We start from the raw sequence: 16505 nt of genomic DNA on the forward strand, positions 1-16505 counted from the left end.
CTTCCCCTGTTCTCTAGATGATCTGGGGTCTAGAGTTATCTAAACACAGCTCTTTTTCTTTCTCAAACTTCTGTGCTCACAGAGAAAGCCTCCTTAGGCATGAGTTCCCTCTATTCTGAGTACAGGTGTTCCTTTGATTCTGGAGTCAAACAAACACCATTGCTGCCTGTTGCTCATTATAAGCAGTAATGTGGGAGTCTGTATCAGTTATACACTGCCATCATAATTCACCAAAACATATAGCCACAAAACCTCAATGAGCTGCTCACATGCCTGGTTGTTGGCTGGCTGTTGGCTGGGATGTCTGGAGAGACTTTGCCCTATTATCTGTTTCTTGTACCCCAGAAAGCTAATTTGCACATTCATGCCAATGCCAGAATTTCAAGAGCAGCAAGGCTTGGAATTGACACATTGTCACTTCTGCCTCATTTTATGGGGCAAAGCGTGTCATGAGGCCAGCCCAGACTCAAGGGACAGGATAGAGACTCCACTCCTGTGGTGACAGAAACTGGAAAGTCTCATGGCAAAGGGCAGGAGCACAAGAAAGGGTGAAGAATTGGGTCATTCGTGCAATCAAGCCACTGGAGACACCCTCATGTTCTTCAATGAATTTGCTATGAGTTCAGTGTCTCCATGAATGTGTCCCTACACCTAAAAGTTACTCTTGCCTGAGCATTCTTTGTTCTTTAGGCATCTTCACTATTCTCAATACTGTTTGCTACAGTTTGCCTGGAAATTCTCAAAATCTGGGGTCTCAGCATTATTTCTTGTTTTCTAGTACTTTTATGGATGTATTCTTAGAGAAATATATTTCCTGACATTTTAAGGGATTGGAGCAAGAGAAGAAGTAGATCCGTGGGCTCATTTTGCTACTCTGATTCAATCTCCTCTGCTGTCATTTTCAATTCTCAGTTAATATCTATCTTCATAGGGGATTCTAAATAGAACAGGCTTGTTGCACCTGAAGCATTAAACATGAGTGGCATTTTGGTATTTCAACAGTCACAGTTCCATGCTGATGCCACAGAAAGCGAGATGGCTGAAAATCACTCTTTTCCCAGATGAGGGATTTAATTAAGCAGCAAGGATGAAAGCTGATGTAGAAAAATCTTTCTAGTTCCAGCAGATTTTACTTAACCTAATAACCTAAGAAACCATGTGTTAATATCAAGTACAATGACTTTGCTGATGGTTTGGCAGAAACTGGAAGTAGAGAATAAAGCTGCAGATGGGGAGAAGTACCTTTTCCTAATGGTGAAAAAGGATGCTGTCTGGATCCAACCTTTGGTTTTACAGTCTAAATAGAGACCCATTTTTTACCATGACCCATGGTAACTAAACCACATATTAGAACAAGGCACTCACTTGAATACAAGTTATAATATTATGAGCAATACCAGACACTCTCCTGACAGTGTGATGAGGATTGTCTTATCCTATAAAAGAGCACCGTCAGGACCAGAAAATTGCTTAGTGAGGGAGGAAAATTACATTCAACTATTTATTATTTTTGTTTGTTTGTTTGTTTATCCATTCGTTCGATAAATATTCCAGAATGTCAACTCTGGGTATTCTTTGGAGAAAAACATCCTCACTGGAGTTAATGTTCTAGTGAGAAAGATGGATACAAATAAGCAAATATATAATACAACATTTAATACAGTTTTAAATAAGAAGAATATAGTCTATATGTATAACTGATGAATATATAACTGCAAATTGTCATAAGGGCTATGAAGGGAATAGATGGGAGGCAGTTATAAAGCTTAAGAGTAGACTCCTGATATTAGCCAATTACTCTAATCATCTGATGGAGACAGCTAATGCCTCTTTTTCTCTGCAGGCAGGATCTTGCCCCAGGCAGCACTTGAATCCAAGACAGCAATGCTCTGCTATCTGGGTCAGCAAACCTGTGGCCCTTGGGGTGTTGCGCTGCCCCTTGCCCCTGCCTGGCATCACCTATCAATCTCGGCACTCTTTCCACTGCAGTTGCACTCAGACTGAGACTCCTTTTCAACATGGGGTCTAGGCCAATGCATCTGAGTAGGCTAACAAGATAAAAACACGGTGTGTTTTATGATATTTTAAATTTATTTTTGAAGAGGTGTCTTGACACAATTTCTTTTTTTTAAATAATAAATTTATTTTTTATTGGTGTTCAATTTGCCAACATACAGAATAACACCCAGTGCTCATCCCATCAAGTGCTCCCTTCAGTGCCCATCACCCATTCACCCCCACCCCCCGCCCTCCTCCCCTTCTACCACCCCTAGTTCGTTTCCCAGAGTTAGGAGTCTTTATGTTCTGTCTCCCTTTCTGATATTTCTACCCATTTCTTCTCCCTTCCCTCCTATTCCCTTTCACTATTATTTATATTCCCCAAATGAATGAGAACATATAATGTTTGTCTTTCTCCGATTGACTCATTTCACTCAGCATAATACCCTCCAGTTCCATCCACGTTGAAGCAAATGGTGGGTATTTGTCGTTTCTAATGGTTGAGTAATATTTCATTGTATACACAGACCACATCTTCTTTATCCATTCATCTTTCGATGGACACCGAGGCTCCTTCCACAGTTTGGCTATTGTGGACATTGCTTCTGTAAAGACTGGGGTGCAGGTGTCCTGGTGTTTGACTGCATCTGTATCTTTGGGGTAAATCCCCAGTAGTGCAATTGCTGGGTCGTAGGGCAGGACTATTTTTAACTCTTTGAGGAACCTCCACACAGTTTTCCAGAGTGGCTGCACCAGTTCACATTCCCACCAACAGTGTACGAGGGTTCCCTTTTCTCCGCATCCTCTCCAACATTTGTGGTTTCCTGCCTTGTTAATTTTCCCCATTCTCACTGGTGTGAGGTGGGATCTCGTTGTGGTTTTGATTTGTATTTCCTTCATGGCAAGTGACCCAATTTCAAACTCTGGTTAGAGGTCAGCCAGCTCCCCTTAAGCAACTGATTAAGTCAATACCCCAACTATTTCCCTTCGGACTTTCACACTCCAGGCCATGATGCACCAGCCCCAGCCTTAACTGCTCCTGGGGCCAGGTAGCAGACAACTAGGGACAGCCCTTATGCCCTGGAATCTGTGAAATTATTCAAACCCGCAGGGAGCCTGGAAAACCAGCTAACCCCAGCTGCTGGCCATACAAAAACTGCCCTATAGCCTGAGTAATCTTTCCCCTGACTCCCAGCTGCAAGCCGTGTGGCCCTGGGTGGCAGCCCTCCACGCTGAACTGTGTATTCTTTGCTCAATCGATTCTCAACCTAGTTGTCTTCTCCCATGCTGGTGTTGGTGCAATCTGTCCTGCCATCAAAGAGCTGAGTCTAAACATTCTGTCCACTCATTCTACCTAGGGAGAGTCTTTCCATTGTTCCTGGAGGGATGGAGGCCTAATGCCTAAAAATCCTCTTTCCCTGGTTGGTCTTAGGATGGACACTGCCAGTTCATGACTCTCTGTCTCCAACTGTTTCCTGCTTCTGGGCTGACCAGCCCTCTCTTCATGGAACAATTCTTTTTCATTCTGGGTTGTCACACTCCAAAGTCCTGCTCTGGTCTAGCAGCTACACTCTTTCTTTCAGGAGACTTTATGTCCCTGATCCATAATGTGCAGTCTATAATTTACTCTATTTCCAAATTCCTGGGGATGAACTTGTCAGGCCCCCAAATATTAAAAAAAAAAAGTTTCCCTTTGCTTGATTCAATCAGAGCATCCTAAGTTTGGGTAACCATTTTGCTGTACAGTACCCAAGAATTATACATGTATAAAATACAATGCAATTCATAAACAGTAGAGGCATAGTTTCTCTTTGACTGATCAGAGTACCACAACTGGCCTTTTCTTTTGGTTTACTCAATGAAATAAAGGCTCAAAGTTCTAATTTCTTCCTGAAAGTATAATTTTTTTCACTTGGAAGTTTGAAGATCTAGTGATTTTTACCTTTTAAGTGGGTGTTCCCTTAGGTTTTTGGCAAGGATGGTTGGTTCATGAAATCATCTTTGGCCTTTTAAGTGGCTTCAGTGTGTTTCAGAGCTTTGAAAAAGTTTTTCTCTCTTTTTACATCCACTCATCCCTCTTGCCCTCTACTCCAGCTAGTGACAAGAAAGGTGTGGCAAGAGCTGGAGGCTGGAGTTATTACTCTACCACTCAGTGGTTGATTGTGACGGAGGTGTTGGAATAGCAGAGGAGGAGAGCCAAACAGTCTGGAGAGGGCAACAGGTTCACTGAATGAAATGGGTATGGCCACGTCCATCTGCACTCAAGTAAGAAGGTTCAGAGAGACTTTACCAGTTTTAGGCAGGATTTGAATCCACTACTAAACCACTAAATCAAGCTGTCTCTTATAACCACCCAAACCTTGTGAAACTCATCAGAACTGCCCGTTTTACTCTGCAAGTATTTTCAGATATCTTTAATATTTCTTACCCTTTTCTATTCATCGGGAACAAAAAATCAACCAACCAAACAACAACAACAACAAAGCTCCAACAGACCAACCAACCAAAACCAAATAAATATACACAAACCAAATCAATCTTACAGCAACCTGCGTCATTCAGCCAAAGGAGATGTCCTGGAAAAACCAGGTTACGGGAACATAAAAAGGAGCCAAATTGCTCCATTAACTTCAGATCTGCTGCTTAATTTTTCACAAGACCCACTTCTCAATTTCCATAATTCTGGTCCAGAGCCTTTTACAGTCTGGGCACATGGGTAGGTAATGAGGAGCTCCTGAATCCCAGGTTGATTTTGCCTTAAACCTAGCATCTGTGAGACTGCCTGCATTTCCCCAAGTCCGGAGAGTTGGTGTGGAGAAAAAGCATTCAGATAAAGGACCATTTGGATGAGACTTGGTAAATGTTCCTGAACTGTCACGGATCACGCTTTCCAGAACCTAATTGGAAAAGGCATCTGAGTGAGAAGATGGCTGCTGAGCACATTAGTGGCATTCAGGAGGGTCTGGGTTTCCTGACATAGTGCAGCTTCAGAACATAATATGCATCAGAGACTTTCCTCAAATAGCCTTAATTGCATTTTGATGTCCTGGTGACTGTGAAGATTATTTTTAAATCAAATTGGTGCATTAGAATTACATTTAGTTTTAATTAAGTTGATGCATTTGCCAAGCAGTAATTTACTTAGAGAATGGAAACGAGACACCAAGGGGGTCTTATTCTGTCTCAAGGGCTCTCCTTTTCTTATTTTATGAAGGATTTATAAAGCCTTACAGAGTGAAGGACATAGCCACGCAAGTTGCAGGCCAAAGCCCAATGTGGACGGGAATACCGAACATGACCAGGGATCAGGAAGCCTGCCTTATGGTCCTGGGTCTGTCATTGGCCCACTGCGTACCTTTGGATGTCACAGCTGCTCTCAAGTCTGGCAGATACTCAGAATCCAGGGGAACACTTACCCATTCAGAACTCCAAGTGGAATCTGATCCTCTAGGCCTGGTGGGCGGGGGGAGCCCAGGAATCTCTATTTTAATAATATTCTCTAGGAGGTGAGAAGTGGTTTGAAAATCCCAACCATAGTTTTCTCCTCTGTCAAATACTAACTGCTTGGGTGACTTCACAGATTTATGAAAAGAATTCAAGGGGACGTCAGGGAAAATTGAGGAAACTGTGAAAGACTCTCAAATGGGCACAAACATTACCGATCTTGGTGTCCAGTTCATCTTTCTGGCCATCTCTCCCTTTCACTGTTTTTGGGCTATTTTACATATTTTCTACAAGCTGTAGAAAATTGGTGATAATGCAAATGACTTTTGTCCCTAGAAATGCAAGTGAACTGTGTCTGGTGGGATATAACCAGTTGTTGCTTCTGAAGATTGACCAGTACGGCATGTATTTGTAAATTCATGTCAGCACTCCTGCTCACCCATGTATGTGTGATGTTTGAATCCTCCTTTGTACCAGATAAACATTATACTGGTTTTCTCACTAATTAATAAGTCAAATAAAAATTTTGACATGTGTTTATTTTATATTTGTATAGACTCATGATTTCACCTTAATTTAAAAAATTAGTAGTGAACTAGAATAACTTTTCATGAACACATTCTATAGATAATAAACTTCCTGGTCTTAGAAAGACTTAGCAATCTTAATAAACCAAGAAGGAGTATGAATGGCCAACATGGAATATATTAATGGATTGTCTCAATCTGCTGATTAGAAAGAATTGCCAACCTCATTGGAGAGAATACCCACACAGTCAATGCAGGACAAAAAGTTTGGGGTAGGAAAAAGACCAGTGGATTGAAAATCTGCCTCCTTGGGTTCCAGCCTGGGCCTCTACTTTCTACCTGTCACTTCTTGGCCCTGGTTCTCCCAATTTACCCCCTTTGGTAAAGAATCATAGACTGTCTCATTCTCATTGGATGTGAACTAAATAGCTTAGGTGTCCATTCACTAAGCTCTACTAAAGTCGAAGACAGTCCTTCCAGAATGAGGATTGGAATGTGGGTAGTTATGAAAATAGGTTCCTGCTCCTGCAATGAATTTGCACTACCTCTTTGTAATGGGATTCGCATTTGCCCCCCATTTCATACTTCTTAAAGTCATTCTCATGTTCTGCCATTGAACCCATCCTTCCTTATCCTTTCCTGACTGGAAAGAGAATGACTGCTCACTAACCAAGCTGCACAGGCCCTCCAAGTCATCTCTTGCTGGGAGCCTTGGCTTGGTTGTGACTCCACCTCCTTGCAAAGCCTTCCCTGGCCTCCCATGGCTGCTTTGATGTCTTCTTGAGATGCTGTGGCAGCATCCTGAACTACCTCCCTTCCTACAAGACCTCATGCCGGGGTGTGCTTTCTTGTCTACTCTTCGGCCCTTCACCTCCAGCCTAGGGGCCACTTGAGCTCTTTGAGGGTCTGTGAACTGTTCACCCAGCAGCCAATCAATACTAATTCACCACGTGGTGAGCAGTGAAGACATGAATTGAATCCTGAGAATAGCCACACAAGGGTTAAACTCAGTTTTAATTCAATTTCAAGTGGTGCTTTGAAAAAAATCAGAAAGAGATGAATTCAGGCCATCCCATCTCCAGAGGTTCTCGTGAATATTAGCTAATGAGACGAATGGTTGCCTGGTTTCATTCAGACTCAACCACAGAAAAACCCGATAGACTCACTGCTTCCAAGAAAGAGGCTGGTGATTCAAGAGTCTAAATCCTTATTTGGGATTACAAAAGAAAATACATTTTTTCTTTGAAGGCCCCCAAATTTAGGTGTCCGGACACACACTGAAGTGAGAATTAATTTGTATTTTAGAATTTAATAATATTGGAAAAGCAGTTCCCTCTTTCCCTCTCCTGGCTTCTAAGCTTTGTTCTTTTTTCCTCTTTCTCTCCTCCTTATGAAACATGGCCATTATCATATAAATTTGTTTGGGGAGAACTAATAAAAATGAAAATGACTTAGATGTGGAAAGCCAAAATGGATTCTTTGGAATAGGCATTATATGGTCACTAGAATATGCATCTGAACCCTTTCATCCTTTATTTACTCCTATCCTTTATTTGAGAGCCCTGATGTTTCATGGCTCTGTGTTTACTTGGAGTTATTTATATCTGCTGCTTATTTACATGATATACCAGCATAGCAAAGCCAGAAAAATTATTCTTATTGATTTTTATTTTTAAAAAATATTTTATTTGAGAAAGAAAGCACATTTGTGTGTGTGTGTGTGTGTGTGTGTAGACAGAGCAGGAGGGAGAGGGACAACAGATTTCTCACTGAATGCAAAGCCCTATACTGTTGATCCCACACCCTAAAATCATGACCTGAGTCAAAACCAAGAGTCCGGCACTCAACCCACTGAGTCACCCACCCTCAAACCACTAAGTCCTCTTCTTAATGATTGTTAAAATGTGTGTTGGTGTGAATAATAAGCAATGGCTCTAAGACCGTTTTGCAGACTTCTGAACCCAAAATCAGCAAGGATAATGGGACTGGTTACATTGTAAATGTGGAAGGCAAAAAGCTAAGCATGTGCTATTAAGCTCTTGCTAACTATGTGTGTGTTGTGTGTGTATGAGTGCATGAGAATGAATGTGTATTTGAGTGTGCGTGGGCATATGAATGTGACTTTGTGTGTATATCTGACTGCAGGTGTGTGGGAGTGTATGTGCATATGTAAGTGTATCACACACTATACTCACCCACTAGGCTAGAAGGGTGATTGGGCACACAGCCTACGTGTACTCATGAGGCAGCATATATGATAACAATGCCAGTGTTGATTATAATGGGGTTCTCCATTTGTATTTCAAGTAGCATTTTAAAAAGGTTTATTCATGTATTAAGCTGGCCATCCATAAAGTGTAATTTTCAAAGCTCTTAAAAAATTAGATAATAAAGGTTAATGTGGAAATTGTTTAAGACTCTAATTTCAGAAGTTTATCTACTATACAAGCTCATTTCACTCAGATGGAGGAATGGGGTGCTCTGTAATATTATCAGACCTCAAACTGTCAGTGACAGTCAGGGGATCCCATGAACGCTGGCACCACATCTTTCACATCAGTGGTAAAATGTCATACCTATAAGTCAGTAACTGCCAAATGTACTCAGAAGATGCGGGACAGGGTCTCACAGCCTCCTTTTGGCTGGATAAATTGGACGAAGTCACATTGGATGTGCTCAAAGGCTAGAGAGAGCCTTTGACTGTGTTTTTTCAACTGTATATCCTTAGGGTAGTGTTAGTGAGGTCCAGAGACTTGGAAATAAAACATATTGTGAAAAGATGCAAATTCAGAAGGTATGAAAATATACTGTGCACCTCACTTTGTACTGAGGAAGGAAAGAAGCCAGTGTGGAGGGGAGGGAATGGTATAAGACAAAGCTGAGAGGTCTCCAGGGATGAGATTGTGCTGGTCCTGGAGGTGTCTGTAAAGACTGTTGTCTTGAGAGGACATCGTAGACTTTTAAGCAAAGATGTGAGTGTTGTGAGCAGACCTGAGGCAGGCATAATGATTATCTCCTTTTATAAATGAAAAAGCAGAGACTCAGATGGCTTACGTAAATTTTTGGGTTTCATGGGAGTCATACAGCTAGTAGGTGGCCTGGCTGGGAGTTAAATCCATATCAAGGATGTCCACATTTTTTATTCTTAAACAGTAAGTGAATCCATGTTGATAAATTCCTTCTCTCTTCCTCTGTCTCTCATTTCTTTCTTTTTAAAAGGATTTTATTTATTTATTTGACAGCGAGAGCGAGTGAGCACACAAGCAGGGGGAACAGGAGCAGGAGAAGCAGACTTCCTGCTGAGCAGGGAGCCCAATGTGGGGCTCTATTCCAGGACCCTGGGATCATGACCTGAGCCAAAGGCAGACACTTAACCCACTGAGTCACCCACGCACCCCTTGTCTCTCATTTCTTAATTCTGGAAAGGAAGTATCCACTTCTGGAGTAAACAGAACAGACTGGAATGGATGTTACCAAGCTCCTACTAGGGACCACATATTGTTGTTTTATTTAATCACAGTGATCCCCTAAGAGCCTTATTATTCCTATTTTCAAGATGACAAAACAGAGGGTCAGAAAGTTAGGTAATATGCTCTATTGTTGGAAAGTAGAGGGGTTAGGATAGGAGCCCATTTTATCTGATTCCCAAGTTTGGATGTCCCCCAATACACTGTGCTGTCACATTAGAGACTTTTCCACCCAAAAAGGATGGGAAGAGAGGGGTGGGAGAAAGACTGGAAACACAGAGACCACGTAGGGCCTGCTACACGAGTCCAAGGAGAGATGGAAATGGGGATGGATTCAGGCAAAGAGAACCAGAAGGACTTGAATATTAAGTACATTTTGGGCACAAGGTAAAGGGATGCCTCTAGTGGCTGGCTTGAAGCCTGGGTAGACAGGTGATATTATTCACCCCAAGAGCATGTTTGTGGGAGGGAGGGTGACGCTGCTGTGTGCCATCCACTCCAGGGTAGGCAAGTAGGGATGTGAATCTGGAGATCAATAGAAAGGTCTGGATTGTTAGCTGTTGGTGGAAAAACTTTCCTTGTTCCTGAGGAGATACATAGTGGATGAGTGGTGAAGCAATTACTCAGCTGCTCTGAGCTACAGCTGTTGGCTTTGCCAGTTGGGTCTTCTTTGCCCTCAAGCTTACACTGCAGACATTCCTGTGCCCTCACCTCATTTGTCCTCTGCTCTGAGGACAATACCTGCATGCTCCCCTGGGTGATAATGAAGGTGGATAAAAATGATATTCTGTTAAAAGGAATTTTTTTCTACCTTATGGTATGAGAAGAAAAGGATAATTCACAAAGCCCGAGTTCATTTAAGGAATTATACCAAATCCCCAAAGCATGGCTTTACACATTGTAAATCAAGTGCCTAGCTTTTTAAATTGGGAACATACAATCTCTTGGAAAAAAAAGGAAGAAAAATGAAAAAAGGGAAAAGTATGATTTATCACTCCAATCTTGCAGTCTATGTAATACAGGCATTTCACTCCTGGGAATGAATAGTCCTGTTTTCCTCAGAGCAGACTGTAAACGTTTGATTCGTGACCAGACAACTTGACTTTTAATGACCTGCAACTGTCTAAAATATGCACAAAAATTTATGACCACCACCAGGCAGCTAGACGTCATTCCTCAGTACTGTAATAACATCCTATATTTCTCTGGAATTGTTTCTTTCATCTGCTGACTTCAGAATAATCTTCTAGTATAAAATGGTGGGATTGACAGAAGTTGGTACAGTATAAATTCTAGATATCCAAATAACAGCCTTAAGAAGGACACGATAAACTGTATTTATTGCAATGTGAATAGACATCACCCTTGTCTTTATCAGCAGAAAGTATATTGTGGACAGTCAGCTGAAGGCAAGGCAGCCCCCCAGCAGTGACCCCCTAGGCAGGCTCTAACCTGTAGGGCTTGTTATAACTCTGATAGAACAGGTCTTCACTTGGTAAATGCCATCATCTTCGCTTGCACTGATGCCAGATTGTTTGAGTCTGTTTACAGCTCCAGCCAGTGAGTTCAACACAGGGACTCTTACTCAATGATGGAAAAAACTAAGATTACAAGAGCCCACTTGTCTGAACAAATCTCAGGTGCCAGGACTCAGGCCCTGAACTCTGCTCTGGGAAGGCCCAAGGATCACTTGGAAGAAGATGGCAAATGAATACTGGAAACCAAGCTGACCTTGGGTGTGAGCCAGATTCTGGCAGGATATACACTTCGCCTATGGAGTCTTGCTGGATGAGGGGCAGATGAGCTGCTAGGCTTGACCTCATGGCACATAGAACCCCGGGAAAGGAGGGCTAATTGGAGACTTTTTGGTAGCTCTTTCTTTTTATGGGCCTTTGGGTAAAGAGAAAGAGGACAGGCAGATTTCACTGCAGTGGAAAACCACACTCAGGCAAGTGGGAGGGGGATTGTACCTGGGAAATGGCACAGCCTGAGGGGGAGAAGTCTAAAGAGCTCCCAGGCGGAGAGACAACATCTTCCAGAAGCCATGGGAAGGGAGTGACTGGCAACTGGTAATTTGGCCTCCATGATATTCAGACAAGTGGAGTTGACCTTGGAATGGAGGCTATATCCATCCCTAATGCTCTGGCATTTCAATAGTTTTCAGGACTACTTTAGCTCTCTGTTCTCTTCAGAAGAGCAAAGAACCTATCTCCAAGGGAATATCTGACTAGAAAAGTAGCCCCTTCTATCCTGCTCTAGGATTAAAAAAACTCCAAATTCTTCTGTTTTGGGGTCATGAATGGAGATGAGGAGTAAAGCATTTTCTTTGAGATAGGCCAGTGAACATCACATTATAAAAACGGTAATAACTACCAGTTATTGAGGGTTTACGATGATGAGGCACTGTGCTATATACTTTATGAATATTATTCATTTCATCCTCAAAAATACCTCAGGCTAAAGAGGTCACTGTTATTCTTCTTTGAGTAAGGAAATCAGAGTAATGAAATGTCTATAAATTGCTTAAGGTCACCCAACAGGTAGGATGTGAACACAGCATGGACTCCAGCTTCACTACCCCTAAAAAAAAAGCAACCTAAACTGCCAACCAGGAGAGAGTTTCAGATTGCACGAGGGTCCCAAAGCTCATCTTATCCTCCCCTGGGTTTCAGGTACCATGAAGTGGGATGGATCCTGAAATGAAAGCACAGCTCAGGGTGTGCAGCAGGGGGAATTGCCAGCCTCTCAAAGGATAAACAAATGGTTTTAGTTTGATCCTTCAATCCACATGAATTTGGGCATTAGTGACATTTATTGATTCCCTATTAGGACTCACAGGATGCCAAGTGCATTTGATGCTCAAGCTTCATGCAAACACCCATTGGCAGTTCTGTTGATGCATTAAAATTGCGCTTCTTAAAGTGTGGTACCAGATAAGCAGTATCAGAGCCACCTGCTGACCAATTAGAAATGCAAATTCTCAAGCCCCACCCCAGGCCTGCAGAATCAGAAACTGCAGAGATAGGGCCTGGTAATCTGCTAAGTAGCCTGACAGGTCACTGGATGCAAGCTCATGGGTGAGAATCACTGCTCTATAGCATTAGGATGTAGTACTAATTTAACTTTTTTTTACATGAAAAACACTGACTTTAAATTTTCTTTCCTTTTTCTTAAATTTTTCTTTTTTTTTTCTTTTTACCTCATTTCCAAATCTTCATTCTCCTGTGGTACAAATTTATACAAGGCAACATAGGTGTTCATCTGTAATGGTTCTTTGGAAAGAGATCCCTGAAAGAGAAAATAAAAGAAAAATGAGAGAAGGAAGGAGGAAACAGAAGATGAATAAGCGAGCGCAATGTAATTCTAGTGTACAGATCATGAGTTTTAAAATATCTATTATTTGAGGATTTGTTTCAACCATAGATTTATTTTCTATTTTCTTAGTTAAGCTTGATTTCATTAGAAACCAAAACCAATTATGTGGAAATCTTTTTCAGAAATAACTACAAATTTCTTCAAACAAATTTTTTCTTTGCTATAGTTGTTCATGAAAGGTGACAGGCTTGGCCCCAAGAATGAGAATATTGGCTCTATAGGAAAATGGACATATGAATAGTAGTGAAGGACTTCCACTTCTAAAAATTGACTTTTTGTCAGTTAGCCTAAAATTTTGTATCTAGCCTATCAAAGGGACTCAGGTATTTTGAGCTGGCAATTAGTTCATGTATGTTGTGAAAAAAGCATAGTTTTGGACATCAGACTGATTTCGCTTCTACCAAAGAATCGCCATCTCCTGACCATGAAACTTTGCAATAATGGTAATAAAAGCTACCATTTTTGATGACTTACTGTGTGTGCTGGGCATTATGATACATGTATTAGCATACTTGAAACTCAAAACAGCCCTCAACTGTTGTCCCCAATGTATAGATTATACAAGAGTCTTGTAAGTATTATATAAATATTACCTACTATTATTATCCAAATAAATGTCAGTGCTATATAAATAGCACATTTCACTTTATAATATATAATAAATAAAATATAATTGTATATTACTATTATATAATACACAATATAACATGTAACATATACACATATCATTGTTTAACATGTTATTTATATGTATATGAAATTACATATGTAATATATAATTGTATACTTAAATATATAATAACATGATAAACATATTGAGACATAAATAAAAGTTGTATACAACTTCGATTTATTCTGCTATCCAAAGGTCAAGTACCTTATGCTATGTATTTCTGTCCTAGTCTATCCTATTCTAATGATACACACACACACATAGTTGTATAATATATAAATGAGCATAAAATATAATAAATATACACTCAATACTATAAAATATGGTCATAATAGACTAAGTAATTATATAATCTATACACTTTACAGTCTATATCAATTTGTATAGAATATATACTATGGAAACAAAAAGCCTACAACACAACACTTATCCTTTTTACCTTTGATGCACTGTGATAGTTCTGTTTGGTGACATCTATCAGTTTTATGCCAACTATGCTATGGAACATTATGCCACATTATTCTCTTCTGTTCTCTTCTACACTCTATTCTGTTCTGGGACCGACTAACTCGATTTCATAACCCACTCAGGTAGTGATCTGCAGTATGATCTAAGGACCCTGCCTGGTCTGTCTTCTGTGACATCCGTGAAAATTAATTAAGGGAAACCTCACTAAACGGAGTCAGGACAATGGGCAGGGGAGCTCTTATGCCCTATCAATCCTGGTCAGTTTAGACCCAATAGAAAGAGAGGGACCTTGCTATGGATGCTACCTTAGCCACTACTTTTACTATCCCAGCAGGAGGAGGGAAAGCTAACAGCTCAGCCAGTAAGAGGCAGTCTCAGCTCTGTCAGTGAAAAGCCACTATACTTAGAGCTCTCAGTTTCCTCCATGGACTTCTTGTTTATAGCAGCCTCCCCAGCTTCCCGCTTCCTCTGCAAAAGAGCCTTTCCCTGTTCTGCCTGGGGAGAATTGCCTATGGTTTTGCTATCGCTTACTTGTCCTGCATTGACATATTCTGCCATTTCTGAATAAACCCATATTTTTTTCTGGTAAAATAGGTTTTTTTACAGTTGACATCGTGATAAATACCTGGTGGTTTATGTTCTTTGCTTGGTGGCTGAGATCGTCAGTGCCATTTTCTGGATAAGTAAACACTGAAGGAGACAAGAAAAGGCAGGTGCTTTATGAATCCAGTCACCATGTTTGGAATCACATCAGAAGATGTGGTGTTATGAATCCCTGTTCTACAGCTTCTACCTTCCTCCTCTCACAGCCTTTCCCTCATCCTTAGTGACACAGCTTTCATGGCATCTTCCACGTGATGCTTCCCCTGCTTCCCTACATGGCACCATGGACCACTTTCTCTGCATGCCCACACCCATGTCCATGTCTCCAGCAAGCATTCATCCTCCTGAATACTTGGCCATTGGGTGTTCACAACCTGGCCTTATTTGGCAGCTCTCTTCATTCATCTTTGAAACAATGTCATTCATCTACTGAATGTATCAAATAATTTGTTAATGGCACAGTGGGTGTGGACTAATTGGTTTTGAATTACCTTTTCTAAATACCAGATTCTTTTATTCATTTTTAATATCTTGCTTCATTTCTTGATATCCATATTCTATTTTGCACATTAAAGCTTTAGTTTTTTTTTTAAGATTTATTTATTTTAGGGGGAAAGGCAGAGGAAGAGGGAAAGAGAAAATCTCAAGCAGACTCCCTCTTGAGTGCAGAGCCCCATGTCAGGCTTGATCCCACCACCTTGAGATCATGACCTGAGTCCAAATTCAATCGGACTCTCAACCAACTGAGCTACCCAGGCGCCCGTAAAACCTTAGTTTTAAACTTCAAAATATTTCCTCGATCTCTTATTGTCAATGCACTGGGGCTATTATTAAGAATAGAAAACAAATAGTGGTTTCTCATTTAGTTTGTTTTGAAATATGTAATTCTCTTCTTTTTGCATTTAAGCAGCCACTCTCTGGTCTTTAATAAAGAACAAAGCTTCCCCAAATGGGCAGGAGTTTTCACTGTCCATGTGCACAGCTGCAGAAGGTCCCTGATGGGTACTGGAGGGGCTCTGCCCTCAGCTAGTTCTGTCAGCCACATTCACCCCAGTGATCGTGACCGCCTTATTCTCACCACATCTATCTGCCTCAAACGAAAATGTGGCAAGGGTTTCCAAGTTTGGTGCCTAAATTAACCTACCAGTTAGATGACTTGAATTTAAAAATAACACAGTGCTGTTCTTTTCTTTCTTTTGTTCTCCTTTCAGATTATTAGGAAATATCAGTAAAGGAGGAGAAACACACCACAGAAGACTATAACTTATTTCAGTTACTGCATTGACATCTCCACTGTCCTTAAAATGAACTCAAAAGCTGTGATGCAGAAAACATGCTTCAGAACAAGAGCCTCTATAAATGTACTGATACTCAGTAAACATCTATTCTCCACAGTTTATAGTTCCAGAGGCTGTGCATGAAATTCCATGATTCCTTGGAAGCCTAGGCATAAATATGTAGTCATTAGAGGAGCTCTGGTTTGTAGGTAAGTGGAAAATGATCCTATGGATCTTGTCTGCCTCAGTATCTAGCTACTCACCTTACTAATTTGAACTGAGTGGAGGCCGACAATACTCTGTGATTCCCTAAAATCGTGGCACAAATAAGTACAAACCTGGATACTTCTAAAAGAATATTGAATATTTGAAGGACAAATGCAGAGAATGTTCCTAGAAAATTCTTGGAGCTAAAAAGGGAGACTTCATAGGCTACATATCAGTTTGAACTGATTTTATAATTTTGTAATTTCATATTATTTTAGTTTTTTTATTGAATATCCATGAGCCATCTGGTTTAAAATGTATACCATTTTTAATAATAAATTTTTTATTGGTTTTTAATTTGCCAACATACAGAATACCACCCAGTGCTCATCCCGTCAAGTGCCCCCCTCAGTGCCTGTCACCCATTCACCCCCACCCCCCGCCCTCCTCCCCTTCCACCACCCCT

General features: G+C 40.9%; 1 protein-coding gene across 4 annotated transcripts in view; it reads right to left on the bottom strand.

Moving 5' to 3' along the window:
• STAC (SH3 and cysteine rich domain) overlaps positions 1–16505 on the bottom strand; it is a 148303-nt gene that overhangs the window by 17975 nt on the left and 113823 nt on the right. For all 4 annotated transcript variants that reach the window (XM_077865875.1, XM_077865874.1, XM_077865877.1 and 1 more), the window contains 2 exons: positions 14578–14642; positions 12636–12724 (listed from right to left, as the gene is read on the bottom strand). In XM_077865875.1, coding sequence (XP_077722001.1) covers positions 12636–12724; positions 14578–14642 — 154 coding nt within the window. The remainder of the gene's footprint in view (positions 1–12635; positions 12725–14577; positions 14643–16505) is intronic.

Source organism: Canis aureus, chromosome 22 (assembly GCF_053574225.1).
Source record: "Canis aureus isolate CA01 chromosome 22, VMU_Caureus_v.1.0, whole genome shotgun sequence".
Lineage (NCBI taxonomy): Eukaryota > Metazoa > Chordata > Mammalia > Carnivora > Canidae > Canis > Canis aureus.